Raw genomic sequence first — 18,280 nt, forward strand, 5'->3', positions numbered from 1 at the left:
CACCGCTCTCCCGCGCTCCTCGCCCCTCCGCCCCCTTCCTGAGCGACTCCGGGCGAGAGGGACCGCGGCTCCCGCGCTCCTGGCTGCTGCTCCGGCCCTGCCCGGGGAAGGCCTGAGGCGAGTCGGGATGGCGGCGCTGCCGCGCGGCCGCGTTTCCCCGGGGCAGGCGTAGCCGGTGCCTCCCGCCGTGCCCCAGCACTTCCTGCGCCGCCCTCGCCCCCCCCACCCCGGCCGAGGCGGCCATGGCGCTGCCGGCGGCCGCCTACGATCCCGCCGTGCCGCCCCGCCCCGCCTGCGCCTACACCGGCTGCTACTGGTAAGGGAGGCCGGGGGCGGTGCGGGACAGGCGGGGGCTGCACATCCCCCGCTTCCCCCCCCGCCCGCACCGCCTTCCCGCTCCATCTCAGCCGTCGGGTCTCTCACCATGGAGCCGGAGGGGAAAGCTGATGGGTTCTTGTGTTTTACAGTGAAGAAAACGTTTGGAAACTTTGTGACTACATCAGGAGCCAGGGTCAGTACCCTTTGGAGGAGTTCTACGCCGTGTTCATATCCAATGACAGGAGGATGGTGAGTCGGGGGGATCGGGAGGCAGCAATGGGGAGGTTCGGGCTGAGCCCAGTGTGGGTGAGACGCGGTCCGGGGCCTTCAGAGCTCGGCCTGAGGTAGGTGAGATGGGCTCAGGCGTTTTAGTCACAATCCAGGGTAGGGGAGATCTGAGCCCCGGCCTTGAGGCTGCAGCCCAACTTGTGAGACCTGGTCCAGAACCTTCCTGAAGCGTTGGGGAGAGGCAAACCACACGGTGTGAGAGCTTTACCTGGTGCATTCAGCACCATGGGATGAGGCACAACATCCCTATGAGCTAATTATTCCCTGCAATTTGTCCATTTAGGATAGTGATTATATTGTGTAGTCCAGAACAGTGCTTCTAACTTCGTGCTCCTGAAAGACAATTTTCTGACTGCAGCACAGACATGAGTTGGATTAAATGGATAAGTTAGAAAAGAACTACCCAACTAACCTGTAATTAATCTGTGTTAATCTTGAATGTTTTAATCACTTCAGATTTATTGACTTAACTTTCAGATTCCACTCTGGAAGCAGAAATCAGGACATGGAGATCAGCCTGTTGTCTGGGTAAGGCATTCTCTTCTTTCAGAAATTTCAAAGGCATCTTTCTGTAGTTGATAGCTGTAGGATCAGACACTGGCAGTGTCAGACATCATCACTGTAATGACTTGCTGTGCTTATATATCATCCAAACAAAGAAAAACCTTTTTACTGTAAGGGAGAGCAGGTTGCTCAGAGGTGTTGTGGAATCTCCATTCTCAGAGATATTCAAAAGCTGCTGGGACACAGTCCCATTCACCTGGCTCTTGGTGTCCCTGCTTGAGCAGGATGGGTCAGATGACCTCCAGGGGTCCCTTGCAACCTTAACCATTCTACAGTTTGGTATTAAAATTAATTATTCTTCTATAACGGATTTAAAGGAGCCTAAATTTGGTGCTCCTTTTTACTGTTCATGGTAAATTAACAGTGTGCCAGTCAGTAAAATCTACAGGTGACAAATCTTAGAACACTGGTAAAGACTACATAGCAGATCTGTGAAAATTACTACCTGGATATTGTTGAGGCTGCCAGCTTTGTAGAATTTTAAGCACATGTCTGTTCTTACAAGAAGTAGGTGGATGAAAATATTCATTTAGGCCTGACAGGAAAAAAAAATCTAACCAATTCATGTATGCAGGTGTCAGCAATTAAACTGACCCATAAATTATGGCTTTGGAGTGTCATTTGATCAATTAATGTAATCCAGTTATTTCCACTACAGAATTCCTTTCAAACATCTATCATTATAGAATTTTTCTAGTTATTTGGCATGGGAAAACCTCTATTTATTGTGACAATTTCAGTTTCTGAAATTCTGCAAAATATTTAACAAAATTCTGAAGTTCTGTGGTTTCTGAATCATTCTTTCCAAAAATATTGTTATATTTGTAGTACAAAAAAGGTATTTAGAGAGACATGAAAGTGTTATGAAGATGATCTAAAAAGGAATAGGAGAATCAGGAAAGTCTACCACAGAATGTGGATTTCTCATAAAAAATCATGGATTGAAAGGTGTTCTAACTTTCTTTCAATGGATTGTAGGATAGGTAGAGCTTGTTATTTTTTTCTTGCACTCCGTAGCAGAATCTCCTAAATGCACTTCCATAAATCTATTGATCTGGCAACAAAGCTTTCCCAAGATCTTTTTATTACAATCCCTTTGTGGTTTTGCTTAATATTGAAAATGTTAAAAGACAGTGCTTTAAACTATTTCTTTTTAGTCTACTTAGTGTAAGCTTTAGTAAGCTGTTAAGAGCTACCTTGAAGTTAATTTTGCAAAATAGTAACACCTAACATAAGCAACTCCAGTTCTCCAAACCTGCATCGTGCCTGTGTTCTGTACAAGTTAAGGAATAAAACTGCACTTCAGAACCCAAGTGTCAAGACAAAATAGTTACCTTGAAGAAGTGTGATATAGTAACCACAGGTGTTTTTCCCCATCCTCAAGAGCTACTAGAGGAACTCATCCTACTCCTTGTCTTGTGTCTTCATGGTTTGAGCTGTTTGCTGCTTCCTCAGTTCCATGCTGTTCTGGCAGCTGCTTCTGTCAGCTCAAAACTGGGCACTCAAATTCACAGACCAGGTTACTGCAACAGGTACAACATCTCTCATTAGAAGAGATTTTTAGTGTTAAGCTATTACATGTTATTGTGAGCATTTATTTAGGACTGGGTCAAAGCTAAAAATGCTTACCCCACTCAGATTTTGGGTTTTGGTGTGGGACGTGAAAGAGATTTGCTCTTTTCTGAGGGGTAGCCTACACTTTAGCTTAGCTGTCTAGGTTTAAACCACAAAGGAATGAGGGCAAGTACAGAAGTTTCTTGGAAGGTACAGTGGGTAAGACAGGTATTAGGAAATGTCTCCTGGTGCCAAAAATTTAAGAGGCTTAATCCTTAAAAGGCAGAAAGCAGGATTTAAAGATTTTTTGTAGTTTTGCTTTTAGGAAGCCTACTCCTTTGCCAGTTTCTTGGGTACAACTGCTTAACTCATGGCAATTATTTTTCTTCTCAGGACTATCATGTTATTCTGCTTCACGTTTCCAGTGGGGAGCAGAACTTCATTTATGATCTTGACACAGTGCTGCCATTTCCATGTCCTTTTGATGTGTACAGTGTGGAGGCCTTTAGGTCTGATGACAGCCTTCACCCAGAGTTTCACAGGTGATGACATAAAGGATAATGATTGTGCATGCTACTTAATGAAATCAAAGTTGAAGTTGTCTTCGTGGATCCATAGTGACAGGAGTATTTTACTATGCTCTGGAAAACAAATGCACTTTGTTCGTGTTCTAAAGCTCTTAACCTTAGGTGTAAATATCCCTTTTCTTTCTCTAGTTAACTTCTTGGCCCAATATTGTTGATTTATGTATTGAATGAAACTTGTGCTCCTCGATGGGAGGCAGGGGTTCTTGTTCTTACTGAATGCACTATTGCATGCACACATCTTTTGATACTATTTCACATTATTATTTAGGAAAATCAGAATGGTTCGAGCAGATTTGTACTTGAAGACCTTTGCTTCAGACAGATCTCATATGAAAGATGCAAATGGAAAATGGCAGAAACCTCCTCCTTCATACCCTTGCATTGAAACTGCAGGTAAGCTGCCAGAGCTCCTTTTTCCTGCTTGCAGTGATAAATGCACACAAAAAATAAATATGCTTCTATAACCTGTGTCCAGAAGCTCATCCAGCTAGCTTATTATTTCAAATGACAAAAAAATAGGGATATGTAGCATTTGGCCTTTTTTTTTTTTTGGAACGTGAAGTCTAGCATGCAGCCTGGCACTTAGTACTTAGTACTATCAAACATTAATTACTGATTTGCAGAAACTGAGTGGTAAGTAATGCTCTTCTCTTGTTACAGCAGGGTACAGAAGTAAAGAGGCTGAATAATTTGCCTAGGGTCACAAAGTGAATTTCTACACTCTGGTTATACCACACTTTAGCTGGCAGGTCTCATCATGCCAGAAAAGATTATCTTGACAGGAGGAAGTTTTCAGGCTCTGCTCAGTGTGCTAGATTTGCCAGGATGAGATATTTGAGGGTTGTCTACAACCCTCAAATGAATGGACCTGAGAACACTTTAAGGCAAATTGACAAGTCAAGTTTTTCCCCAAGCCTTAAGTCTCTTTAAGTGATCATCTAGATAACAGCCTCTGGACCAAGCAGAGAAGAAAAGGCTTGCCATCTCTTCTATTCTGTGGAGCCTCTTAAACCATTCTTATCACACAGCATTTGAGCTTATTCTAATGCTGTTCTTGGCAAGCTGGCTGGCATTTGCCATACTGTTTGTTTCTTTTCTCCTTTTCTTCCCAGGTAAAAATGTGGCAAAGTTTTGCTTTGAAAGATTTTTCATGTTACTGCTCTGCATGTTTGTTACTTACTTAAGGCAGTACTACTACTTATGTTAGGGAAGGCAGTGTCAAAGAAACATGTTTTGTGTTTTCATCCAAGTTTATTGTGGTTCTAAGTTGCTGGGCAGTTAATTCTCAGTCTTTGCTTTGGCTTCTAAGGAAGCTTGAGGTTTCACACTACAGAAGAAATGAGTTATGAATGTGAGCAGGAGCACAGGTGTAGGCTTCAGGTGAAGCATCTGGTGTTTTCTAGGCAATCCAGGTTAAAAAGTACTTTAAATTCTATGTCTTGGTCCTTATCTTTGGTAAAGTTTTATATAAAGGTTGTGTGGAGAGTGGACAATGCCTGAACTGCAGTTCACAGCTGGAGCCTCCTCAGTGCTGAGGACTTTTCACCTGTAGAAACCTTAATGTTGTGATCATTGAAAGCTAATGAAAATATGAGAAATATAGATCAGGCTAGGCCAGGAAGGTGAAGAAAATTAACTCAAAAGAGTAGAAAGCATTATTTGTGGCTACTAACTTCCGGAATGACTCAAAGAGCTGCAGATGTGTAACATTTGCCTCCATCTATAGTGAATGACTCCATAGCTGCAAACACTGTAACCCTCACCTGTCTTGCTTGACTGAGCTTTACTTCACTGATCAGCAGCAGCCATGTGGTCTCAACCAACCTACAGACTAGGTCTGTGTTGTTGGTAGCTAGTGAAAGATACATAGATCTTCATTCCTCTTATGCTTTATTTCTTTGTTCTGTACCTTGCCATGCTGACAGGAGCATGTGTAGATCATCCTGTCCAACACCTGTTCAAAACAGGGGTTTCTCAGGTTTCTGTGCAGTCCATTCTTGAAACACCACCATCTGGAGGTTGCACCCCCTTTCTGGGCAATCTGTTTCAGTATTTGACCACTGTTATGACAACAGCAACAACAAACCTAGTATGTAATCAGAATTGCCCACATTCTATGAAGCTTTCTTTGCTTCTTGTCCTGTTGCCAAGCTCCTCCAAAAAGGCTCTGGCTCTGTGTTCTTTGTGTCCTCATATCAGGTAGATGTAGACAGCAATATGGTCTCCTGTTCTTCTTCTCTGTTTAAGACTGAACAGTTCTCTCAGCCTGTCCTTGAATGTCATGTTCTCCTGCCCCCCCAAAATTGATGTTTCTCTTCTGGGCTCAGTCCAGTATGTCAGTGTTTTGGGTTGATTTTATCTCTCCTATTCAGTTGTGGTTTCTCCATCTTAATTTTTCTGTCTTTTTGTCTTCCCTGTAGATACTTTAAGATATCTTAAAGATACCCTAAAGATATCTTTAAGATATTTTCCCTCAAGATATCTTAAAATTGACGTGTGCTTCATTGTGCACAGTGCTTGATGTCAGTGAGGAGCTTGGGTTTAGAGGTTGGGGAGCAAGCATGTGCTTTAGCTTTTAGCTGAATTTTAAGTCCTGTGCTTCAGTGATGTGGTTCAATAGATGAGCACATCCTGCAGGCCAATGCACAGGTTTAGACAGCATTGCTGTCAACAAGTAGAACTGGTGATTCTCTTTAGAGACTGGTATAGTACAGTAGTGTCTCAGCACAGTTTTATCAGGCATAGAAGTAGCTTATTTTAAACTTGAGGGAAAACAGGGTGGCAGCCCTTGTGTTATCATGTGAGAGCGTGGGGTATTAATGTTGACATCCATGCCAAATCCCACTGCAGATAACTGTTTTCTCTCTGCCGTTTCACTGTGATAGAGCATACTGCTTTCCATTTAATTTGTGTTTTCAGAAGATTAAATTGCCTACATAGTTCATGTTAGAGGTGACTGCAATTTAATAGCTGACAGAATTGTCCACTTACTGGTTTAGTATCCATTTATTTGTGAGGCACATTTATATAACTGTTATTGGTATTATTTTGCTGTCATTTAGAATAGCCAAATTCCCAAGCTTTTGAGTAGATGATTACAAAAGCATAAAAGGTTTTTATATTACTTCTTTTTGTTGTGTTTTCTTTGATGTTAACTATTTGAAGACTGAAAAATTACAATAAAAATGTCAGTCTCTTTAACATGTGAACACTGTGCTGTTTAAAAAAATGTGTTCATGAGCTCTTGGTATTTTAAGATGGTCAGCAGGCTGGTACTATTGTGTTGATACAATTTGCTATTTGTTAAATCATACTAGTTACATTTATATAACCACTCTTATCCCACTTAGTTTTTAAGCTTAATAAACTTAAAAAGACTAAAATACTTGCTTTTAGTACTAAAATACTGCTTCTTCCAGAGCAGAGCTACTGTTAAGCCTGAATATAGAACTTTGGAAAAAGAAATTCCGTACTATCTAAGTCAGATGTAAGGTAAGTAAGACCACTGGTAGGGTAATGTAATTACCCAATGTGGAATAGGACAGGATACTGGGACCTGTTTAATGACCATGGAATTCTTTTTGAATTGGAATCAAGTAATCTCTACCAGTGACCAATTAAGCATTTTTTTGCTACTACTTACTCAAAAAGAAAAATTCTTAAACTGTATTTTTGATGCTCATGAGGTTGCAAAGCAAAACAAATCTTCTAAAATAAGCTTATCTTGAGTCATAAATTCCATTCTATGCTTAAAAAAATGAAACTGGGACTAGGTCATTATTAGAAGTAAAAATAGAACCTTAGCATTATTGTTTTTTTAAAAAAACAACCCTAAACAAAGAATCCTCAAACTCAGAATGATAGAATGGTTTGTGTTGGAATGGACCTTAAAAATCACCTCGTTCCAACCCCCCCCTGCATAGGCACGGGCACCTCCCACTAGACCAGGTGTCTCAAAGACCCCCCCAACCTGGCCTTGAACACTTCCAGGGATGCTTCCCAGCTTCTCTGGGCACCCTCACACTAAAGAATTTCTTCCTAGTATCTAATGTAAATCTACCCTCCTTGAATTTAAAGCCACTGCCTCTTATCACTACATGCCCTTGTACAAGTCCCTCTCCAATTTTCCTGTTAGCCTCCTTCAGGCAGTAGAAGACCACTGTAAGGTCTCCCAGCTGAACAACCCCAGCTCCCTCAAGCCTGTCCCCATAGGAGAAGTTCTTCAGCCCTCTGACCATCTTCATGGCCCTGCTTTGGACTTGCTCCAACAGCTCCATGTCCTTCTTATGGTGGGGGCTCCAGAACTGGTGGGATTTCATGAGAGTGGAGTGACAGAATCACCTTCTTTGCCCTGCTGGTCATGTTTATTTTGATGCATCCCAGGGCATGGTTGGCTTTGTAGGGCTGCAGGCAGACACTGCTAGCTCATGAGCTTTTCATCATCTAACACCCCCAAGTCCTTCTCAGGACTGATCTCAATCCATTCTCTGCCCAGACTGTAATTGTGTTTGGGCTTGTTTTGAACCACATGCAGAACCTTAAACTTGGCTTTGTTGGGCTTCATGAGGCTGGCATGGACCCACATTTCAAGCCTGTCAAGGTCCCTTTGGATGGGCTTCCCTCCCTCCAGTGTGTCAGCTGCACCACACAGCTTGGTGTCATCAGCAAACTTGCTGAGGGTGCAGTCAGTATGAACTCCAGTATTTCATCAGAACTTGCAGGCAAGGCTTTAATTACCCTTTTGTAGCTGGCTCCACTTTAGCTGTTTTCCAGAGCTGGGCCTCTCTCTTTCTTACTGGCATTATTCTGGCCCCTGTTCTGCCAGGAGAATCTGGCTGACCTCTGGGTGCTTCTCACCCAGCCCTATCCTCAGAGCAGCTTTGTTGGAATACACACACCTGAGCTGCAGCAGATTCCCCTGGTCCCTCCTGCTTGCCAGTGGCCTCCTTGTGAAGGAAAACAGGGCTGAGTCTGGTATTTTGTTCAAATAATAAAAAATAAGAAGACATGACTTGGGCAGATTCATCACTCTAGGGCTGGTGAGCCCAGCCTGAGGTTTTCTTTGAAGTGTTCTCCCCACAAATTAATGAAATCTGATTCTGCTTAATTTATTAGTTCTGGTGAGATCAGTTATCCCTTAGTGCAAGCCTGTGTAAAGCAGTCTGCACAGTGTGCTTCAAAATTACTCTGAACAGATGTTCTTACAGCTTATATACAACTATTAACATCAGCTCTACCACTGAAAAACATTGGATTGAATTTCAGTCCTCCCTAGGTGTTTGATGACACTGGCAGGATTGATTTGTAAAGGCTTTTTGTTCTTTTTATTAATTTTAAAGTCCCTGGTAGTCATAAATAATGGGGGTTTACTTGTGTTTTGTTTTGGTTTTTATTTCTTTTGTTTTGAAGCCTGCAGGTTTTTTCTTTTAATAATTTCTTTTAGGTGGTGGTAGGATCCTGGTGAAAACAAAAAAGAAAGCACTGATACGGATATAAGTAGCTTGTATGCATTTTGTGGGAACCTTCTGCTCCTCTTATTTGAGAATAAAACTGAAGTCTGTCAAGTTAGACCTTTACTTCATGAGGTTTTGTGAAAGTAAAGAATCAAGTTAGGAAACAGTTGATAAAAATTCAGCAAAGGATAGAAGCAATTTAATTCTGCAGGTGGCTTATTGAAATCACACTGCTTTTGGCAAAAGACAATTTGAGGTGAACAACTTTCTTTTACACTGAAATAGACCAGGATGGTTTGCACAATCAGTTATAACTGGGGACAGCACCCTCCATAGAATCTCAGAATTGTTTTGATTGAAAAAGACCTGTAAGATCAGGTCCAGCCATTGACCTAGCAAACTGCCAAGTCCACCACTAAACCCTGTCTCTAAGCACCACAGTTACACATCTGTTAAATGTCTTCAGGGATGGTGACTCCACCACTTCCCTGGGCAGCTTGTTCCAGTGCCTGACAACCCTTTTAGTGAAGAAATTTTTCCTAATAGCCAACGTAATCTCCCCTACTGCAACTTGAGGCTGTTTCCCCCTGTCCTATCACTTGTTACCTGAGAGAAGAGACTGACTCCCACCTTGCTACAACCTCCTTTCTCAGGTAGTTGTAGAGAGCAGTAAGGTCTCCTCTGAGCCTCCTTTTCTCCAGAGTGAACAACTCCTGTTCCCTCAAACAATCCTTGTGAGACTTGTTCTTTAGACCCCTTCACCAGCTTAATTGCCCTTCTCTGAACTTGCTCCAGCACCTCAATGTCTTTCTTGTAGTGAGGGGCCCAAAATTGACCACGGTATTTGAGGTGCAGCCACGTCAGTGCCAAGTGCAAGTGGGACAATCACCTCCCTAGTCCTGGCTACCCTATTTCTGATGTAAGCCACAATACTGTTTGCCTTGGCTACCTGTACACATTGCTGGATCATATTCAGCCTCTGTTGACCAACACCCCTGAGTTTTTCTCCTCTGTGCAGCTTTCCAGCCACTCTTTCCCAAGCCTGTAGCATTGCTTTGTGGTGTTGTGACCCAGGTGCAGGACCTGGCACTTGGCCTTGTAAATCTCATATAATTTGCCTTGGCCCATCAGTCCAGCCTGTCCAGGTCCTTCTGTAGAGCATTCCTCCCTTTAGGCAGATCAGCATTCCCTCCCAACTTGATGTTATCTGCAAACTTGCTGAGAGTGGGTTCAGTCCCCTTTTCCAGATCACTGGTAAAGATTTTTAAGAGAACTGGCCCAAATACTGAGCCCTAGGGGACACCACTTGTGACTGGCCACCAAGTGGACTTAACTCCGTTCACCACAGCTCTTTGGGCCTGGCCATCGAGCCAGTTTCTACCCAGTGAAGAGCACACCTCTCTGCATGAGCAGCCAGTTGCTCTGGAGAATGGTGTGGAAGACTGTCAAAGGCTTTAGTGAACTCTAGACATACAACATCCCCAGCCTTTCCCTCATCCACTGAGCAGGTCACCTGGTCATAGGAGGTGGGGTTGGTGGAGCAGGACCTGCCTTGTGGAAGCCCATGCTGTCTGGATCTGATCACCTGAGTGTCCTGTATGTGCCACATGAAGATAGTCATATACTTCACACCTTTCCCAGGTATGGAGGTCAGGCTGGCAGGCCTGTAGTTCCCCAGATCCTCCTTCCAGCCCCTCTTCTAGATGGATGTCACATTTGTTAACTTCCAGTCAATGAGGACTTCTCAGGTTGGCCAGGAATGGTGAAAAAAAAAAAATGCAAAAAGTGGCTTTTTGAGCACTTCTGCCAGCGCCCCCAGTACTCACAGACTTGTGGAGCTAGTTTTACATCCTTCCTGACTGCCTGCAGAAACCCTTCTCTCCCTGCTCAGGCTGGGTACAGGGATCTGAAGAGAACTGCAGACTCTTGTGCAAGTCTGTGCTGAGCCCCACTTTCTAAGTATTTTAGGTGCCCCCAAGGCTAGACAGCGGCAGAACTGATCTTGAAGGCTTTTGTTTCAGGCTTGTTCACTTCCAGCATCTCCTTGGCAGCTGTCATTATACATTAGTCCAAAGTCTGTGAGCCAAGCTGAGACTTGACTGAAACATTGCTTTCTAACCACTCTTGGCAGAAGCCACAAGTATCAAATGTAATGATGCCATCTGATAGTGTGAGTTTTATCTTATTCCTGCATGGGATAAAAGTGTGATACTTGATTAAAAAAAGCAACAACAAAATTATGCAAAAATCCCAGAAAGAACCAGCTAAGTTGCATTGATTTAATGTGTTTAACAAAGAGGGTTTGGCCAAAAAGGAAACATTGGCTCTGAGCATGCACAAATGCAGGCTGGTCTGATGGCCACAGCATCTGAAGAAGTGTAAGTGTAATGTAAATCTTAAAAACAAATACAATTCTGCTGTTATTGACCTTGTGTAAGTGTTACAATGAAGTATGTTCCTCTCTGCTTTTGTGGATAAATTAACTTGCCTTGTCAACTGTAGCATCCAGGTGTCTCTCTTGTAGATTTTGCTGTTTGTCACTTTTCATCTGCTTTGGGAAGGTGACTTTGTGGTGGTCTCAGGCGTTTTTGTCAAGCTGTTTTCTAAAGCTGTAAGGTGTAACGTAAGAGGTACGGCATTTGGATACAGCACATGTGTAAGAAGGCTGTCTCTGGAGAGAGACTCTTACATCCTGAATTGAATGCAAGGGAGGTCCCACCGTGATTTTTCCTATGGGTAGCTCTCATGTTACTTTAGTGCCATCTACTGACCGGTTCTTAGACCATCGGCTCTTTCCTTCCTGTTTGCTTCAGTAAAACGATTTTTCTTTTCATTAAATTTCTCTGATGAACTTGTTATGTCCTGGTAAAATCCTTCTGAATTTAAGAGAATATCTCTCCTCCTACACACACCGTGACAGCAGCTTCCCACTTGCTAACAGCAGCCACTGTGTTTGTAACTCTACTGGAACAATCCCCTTTGGGCTTCTTTACAGTTCAGTTCACAGAACAGTTTTATGAAATTATTATGCTACTGTGCTCGGTGCATATATAGCAGGGGAATATTTATCTTTCAAATCTTTATATGAAGAATCACATTAATGTTAAAAGCTTCTGGGAGGAAAAGACAAGTTGGGAATGAGAAGAGTCTTAGCAGTCTGCCAGCAAGCAAGAGCTGTTACCCACTACTGATTGTTCTTAAACTACAACAGCAAATTGTTGGGCTTGTGCTGTTTTGAATTCCCACACAGTCAGGCAGAAATTGGCCCTATTTTGCCAGCAGTAGGACCATACTAGGCTGAACGTAAGGATTTTCCATATGTGCAGCCTAAACAGATTAAGAGGAAAAGAAGGGCCAGACCTAAGAAGTGGTGAGAGATGGGATTAAGAAAACCACCAAGCTGTGCGATAGTGTAGATATGGTGCAAATGGGGGGCTGGATAATAGCTGGGGCCCCATGGTCTGGGTTTCCTGAACATTGTCCTGCCTTCCTCACCTATGCTGTCCATAACACTAAGCCTAATTACACAAGCTTTTTGCAGCTGAAGCAAATTCCATCCTATGGATTTTCTAATACATTCATTAGGGCCTATTTTTGTATGATTCTTAATCCTTAAATGCACACATTAATCATCCATGTTAAAATAAATACAGTGGGAAAGCTATAACCATAAATTCACTGGATATTCCACTGCTCTTTAAACTCATTCTCTTCCAGTTTTCTCTTAATGAGCATTTAAAAAGATTATTTGTGCAGAGCATCAGTGAGAACATAAAACAACAAACCCTACAGATGTTTGTAGTCAGAGCTGAATAGGCTGAGGAATTGCAAACTTTTGATGAGCATGACTCTGAGTTGGCAAAGCCTGTAACAGGCCAGCTCCAGAAAAAAAAGGATGTATAAGGCACCTAAGCCCAAACCTGCACACTAGCACTTTCCACTGTGGTCTCTGAGGCCTGTTCATGGGACAGAATGGTTTTTACCTCTCCTGCAGGGGTCACAGATGAAACTCCTGGCAAAGAGCAGTCATGCTTACTTTTCTCTTGAAATTGTGGCAGTTAACCTTTCCCCCCTCTGATTTCTTTCAGTCAGTGATCAGAAAAAAACTCTTTTTCCCCAGCCCCATAGGTTCGTGCCCTTCTTTGCCTGAGCATCTCTCAAGGCTGTGGGTCTGGGTTACATCAGACATTTCCTCAGGTCTGCATCTTTTGGCCTTGCAGTGGGCTGTTGTACAGCAAGGACAAACTGCAAGGCTGGAGGGAACAGAAATACAGAGCAAATACTGTAGTCCTGAGGGTAAAACTTTAGGTTTGCCAAGGGGCTGATCAGTTCTGAGAGGCACTGAACAGCTTCCAATTCTGACTGCTGCTCTGATCCAGTTCCTCTGTAGGCAGTGCAAAAGCTGACACAGTTGATTTTGGTTCAGAACTTAGAAGGAATAATATCTCCCCTGCTTTTGAGTGAATGCAGAAGGACTACAAGCACTTGCTGCACTGCACTTTTCTGTGTTGCTTGTTATTTGTACTCCAATTCTCTTGACACTACTCAACCCCTCTAGGCTGCTGTTGAAGGGAAAATCTTAGTGTTTCCTAAGCACTCTGGTTTCTAATGACTGAGGACATTTACAGATCTGGTAATGTGATTACTGCCATGGGCAGGGAGAGGCATTGAGTAAACAGCAATATTGCAGAGGCTGGAAATAGATGTTTTGGTGGTAGCACTGTACAGTTTGCAGGTTCTTGTAGGACTGCTGCTCAGCAAGTGTGCTCTGAACTGTTCACTACTTTGAACTGAGCTGTCAAAGAGGGACCTGGGGGGTGTTTTTTGATAGATGTATACCTGTGCTGCAGATGCTGAATCAGGAACTTATTACTTCTCTTTTCTGTTTTAGACTCCAAGATGAATTTGGATGATTTCATCAGTATGAATCCTGAAGTAGGATGGGGCTCAGTTTTCTCCCTTCCTGACTTTGTGCATCGATTTGGCAGACAGACTGACTACAGCTCTTCCTTGGAAGGACAGTGAAGTGAACAACAAAGATCTCCCTGCTTCTGTTTTGAGTCAGTGTGCTTTGTTTTGCTGCTCTTATATTGTATTTATGGTTTACATTTCTTTACATGAAATAAGTATTTGGGAAAATAGAATACCCAATCAGAAATATAATGAACTGAATAAAAACTTTTATTTTGGTTATGTAATGAACGTATTTTTTAATATGTCAAATCTAAGGCAGACATTCCATCGTAAGCATATTACTTAAGCACTTGCAGTCCCCAAATTGAAAAGAGTATTTACTGTGGAAAAATGTGTACATAAAATACTGAACAATGTAGCACAAGTTGTTTACTGTCACTACATTTTAGAAGTGAGATATATTTTCTTCATATTATGATGTCTGTCATTATTATAAACAGAAAGTGGATCTCAGTTTGGTCACTTCCTTTATCAATTAGGCTTATTTAGCAGAAGCCCAGGGGCCAGACCCACAGAGCCAATCATATCCAGGGCTGCATCAAAAGAAGTGTGGCCAGCAGGTCAAGAGAGGTGATTCTGCCCCTCTACTCCACTCTGATAAGACCCCATCTGGAGTACTGTGCACAGGTCTGGAGCTCCCAACACAGGAAAGATCATGGAGCTGTTGGAGCAAGTCCAGAGGAGGGCCACAAAGATGGCCAGAGGGCTGGAGCACCTCTCCTATGAAGACAGGCTGTGGGAGTTGGGGTTGTTCAGCCTGTCTCTGGGGAGACCTTATAGTGGTCTTCCACTACCTGAAAGAGGCCCACAGGAAAGCTGAAGAGAGACATTTTACAAGGGCATGCAGTGACAAGCCAAGAGGTAACAGTTTGAAAATGAAAGAGAGTAAATTCAGCTTCCTCATAAGGAAGAAACTCTCTCTTGTGAGGATGGTGAGACACTGGAACAGATTGCCTGGGGAAGTTGTAGATGCCCCATCCCCAGCCAGGCTGGATGAGGCTTGAGTATTCTGGTGTAGTAGGAGGTGTCCCTGCCCATTCAGGAAGGTTGAAACTAAATGCTCTTGAATGTTCCTTCCCACCCAAGCCATTCTGTGTTTTCTATGATTCCACAAAAAGGGCACATTGATTCAGTAGTACAGTCTTGAACTCCCAAGCACTGTAAAACCAGGTAAGCATCCAGGTTCCTGTGCTGTATGAGAGCAGAACTGAATGTCTGCCATGTCACTTAAACTGTTTGAGTGCTGTTGGTTCTGAAAGATCAAATTCAAGCCTTTCTTTCTTGCACTGGCTGTGCCTTCTCACCTGCCCCCATCTGCTGGCACTTGGCACTTGCCTGGCTGCATGGTAATCTAGGGTAGGAAGCTAAACCAACAGAAAAAGGTTTTGTTTTGTTTAATTTTTTTTCTGCCTCTTAGCTCCTTGAGCTGGGTTGCCATGAGGTCAGACAGCTGCTCTTGGTATAAGGAAATCAGAAGGGACATATGGCTGGGGGGAGGAATGAGAAAGCCTCCTCCATACAAGGTTGCTTACTGCTGAATCTCCTTAGAGGTGGAAGTATCAAGCTGCATCCTTGCAGGGGAACCTAGGAAAGCCATCACGTTGGTGGGGCCTTTGAAGCAGTCTCCCATATCTTAGCAGAGTGCCCTAAGCATGGGATTACAAAAGTAAGCTAAGACTTGTTCTACTTCACTTACCAGCATATCATAGCATCACAGACTGATAGAATAATTCAAGTTAGAAGGGTAAAGTGCTCTCCAGTCAAATATCCTGTTCAAATCAGGTCAGACCAGGCTGCTCAGGGTTTCATCCAGTCAGGCTTTGGGAACCCACTGGGAATGAGACTGCAATAAATATTTGTGGTGAACTTCAGTCTTGGTGAGGAAAAGCACAGCACCAGTTTTAATTATTAAGGGATCGTTATATTTGTAACTACAGAAATATTAAAAAAACTTTAAAGATACTTCTCTTTATATCACTTACATATATTTATATTGCTATATTCTACTACTGTATCTCACATCAGTTTCAGAGAGTTTACTTAGCATGTTAACAGCAGAGACAGGCTGTGGAACAACTGTAGCATTGATTCACTTCATCCAGACATCCTTTTACTCTGTGTTACAAGGTCTGGCTGGCTGTAGAAACTTAAACTTTCTGTTGTTCCATGCAGCTCAGCTGGCTGGCTGTGCAGAAAGGCTGCTACCACATGGATTCTTTTGGCGTCAGCATGGACCTCAGATAGAAGGGCAGCTGTCAGGGCACTGTGGAGTAGGAAGGTTGAGCTGTAGTTGCTGTGAAACCGCTTCACCAGGAGAGATTGAGATGATGGAATTTAGGATTCCTGATAAACTGGTGCTCAAAGCTCTCCTGAGAAGGAGCATCTCTGGATTTAACCTGATTCATCTGTGCAAAAGGTCTGAATTAACATAATTTGGACAAAATGGCAGCTCTTTCTGTATGATGTTGATGTGGCAGGGAGTGAAGATGTTTCTACTATTTTTGAGTGATGTCAAGACTGGCTATGAATATGCCCAGCAGTAGAAATTTCTCTGCACTGATCAGGTCAAAAAGTATCAGAACTGTGATCCATGTTTGAGGTGGTTAGGTTATGTTAAGCACTTTTAATCCTTTAAATAAGTGATTGATCCTCGTGTACAGAGAGATCCTTTGCATTGCTTAACAGACCCTTCAAGTTGCTGCAGAACATTAGGTTCTCATGCCTCCCTACTTGAGTATATAATTTGATTTAAATGCTGAGCTGCCATCCTCAGCTGGTTTCTGCTGCCTGAAATCCCTGACACATTCTCTTTAGTGAGGCTCAGATACAAGAATTTGCCTGGTTTAATCTAGTTTCAGGATCAAGGAGGCTGTTGAGAAGAACAGCCACAACCATTATTCATAATCTAAAAGTTTTAAAAAATCAATGTGAAGAGACAGTCCTTTTTCTCATTATTCATTCTGAAGTGATGCTTAATTTTACATCTAGCAGGCTGGGGGTGTGTGATAGCTTTTCTGTAACCAGCAATCTGTAGCTTGTAAAAAGTTGTCATTCTAGAGGGATAAAGTCAGAGAATCATTTCATTCAGTGATGAGGATGTTGGGATTGTGGTACTGTCTCTAGCCCTTAAAGATTGGTGGAATTTCATCACCATTTCAGAGGGTGTGCTACCAGAAAGACAGAATTCAGGAGTACACCAAGTGCTCATTTAGGGCCCCAAATACAAGGAGAAGCTATGATTAGTTGATACCAGCACTTTTTCTAATACCGATTAGCCCTAGTGACCCCATCAGAGGAACTAAGTGAATTCCTTAACCTTTCTGCTGGCTCCACAGCCTGCTTTACTCACTGAGCACCACTCTAAGTTGCATACAAAAAAAATAAAGTTTGTTGAGCACCACTTTGCTGAATTCTGGCAGAAGAAATGCACGTCAGAAGTACAAGTGAAGAACTGCCACTGAAAAGCTGGTGACAAGGAGGCAACTTCACTGTCAGACATCACTAATTACCAGCCCTGTGATCACTGATGTATTTAAACATCTAAGATCCAAGTGACTTTAAAACACACCCTACAGCAGGGTGCAGCTGGGTGCTCCTCAGGTACAGCTCCAAGCTGGCCACCCAAACACTGTGGTGCTCTAGGGAGAACCTCACTTCTTAATGCAGGGTGGCTGGGCTCATGCTATGAGATATGAAATAATACAAAAGCTTGGATGTTAGTGCAGGGCTGGTTTGCTGGGTGTGCTGCCACAGCAGGATCAGTGTCTGCTCACCTACATACAGTGTGCATGTGCTGAGAGCCCCTAAATGGTGCTTTTTTTGGACGAGGTCACCCTTGAGACAGGCACTGAGCAAAGTGAGGAGAATCCCCTCCTGTCATCAGGTCAGGGCAGTCTTTACAATCCCATGAGGCCATCTGTATTCTGTTGGTCCCTGGACATTCTCCAGCACCTCCAGACATCACAGGGCAAGACCCTGACAGCCTTACAGGAGGGACATCTGATCCCATGGGTACTTCCTCTCACCTCCATCAGGATATTGATGCAGCAAGCTGCAGCGTCACACAGGATGCACACACCTTTCCTTCCTTTTTCTCTTTTTTTGTCCCTAATTTTTAATTAAGAATATAGTTTATTTGATAACTAACCTCTTCTATTTGCCTGCTTGGGACTTTGGAAAAAAAAACAAAAAACTGTTTTTTTCTGGCATTCATTTGCTTGGTCAGTGCATTCTTGCAAACTTCTACATAACCAGATCTGTTTTGAAGGAATACCATTTCTCAGTTGGCCAGCAGAGAGAGCAGTCAGCATTCAGTGGATGTGCAGGTTGGGACGCTTGGCCAGAGGTGTTCCCCTGCAGGCTCAGCCCTGCCACTGGCTGTTATAGTTAAAAAAAACCAAACAACGAATCGTGACAGCAGTGCAGAGGTTACCTGTATCTTGCAAGACTTCAGCTAATGAGTTACATCTTGCCCTCAGCTTTCTGAGCCTCTAATGCTGGTGCAAGTCCTTCCTGCATATCAGGGGCAGTAACCCAGCATTG

The 18,280-nt window shown here is 43.1% G+C and overlaps 1 protein-coding gene across 2 annotated transcripts; it reads left to right on the plus strand.

Moving 5' to 3' along the window:
• The first annotated feature begins 97 nt into the window (after positions 1-97).
• WDYHV1 (WDYHV motif containing 1) lies at positions 98-13,957 on the plus strand. Of its 2 annotated transcripts, none has more exons than XM_030445434.1 (6): positions 98-316; positions 468-567; positions 1,084-1,134; positions 3,118-3,266; positions 3,580-3,704; positions 13,656-13,957. In XM_030445434.1, the coding sequence occupies exons 1-6, from the start codon at positions 243-245 to the stop codon at positions 13,787-13,789; spliced, it is 633 nt and encodes a 210-aa protein (XP_030301294.1). In that variant the 5' UTR covers positions 98-242; the 3' UTR covers positions 13,790-13,957. The 2 variants fall into 2 exon arrangements, with proteins under 2 accessions (XP_030301294.1, XP_030301295.1); XM_030445435.1 differs by lacking the exon at positions 13,656-13,957 and adding an exon at positions 6,731-6,803.
• Positions 13,958-18,280: the final 4,323 nt, after the last annotated feature.

This window comes from Calypte anna, chromosome 2 (assembly GCF_003957555.1).
Source record: "Calypte anna isolate BGI_N300 chromosome 2, bCalAnn1_v1.p, whole genome shotgun sequence".
Lineage (NCBI taxonomy): Eukaryota > Metazoa > Chordata > Aves > Apodiformes > Trochilidae > Calypte > Calypte anna.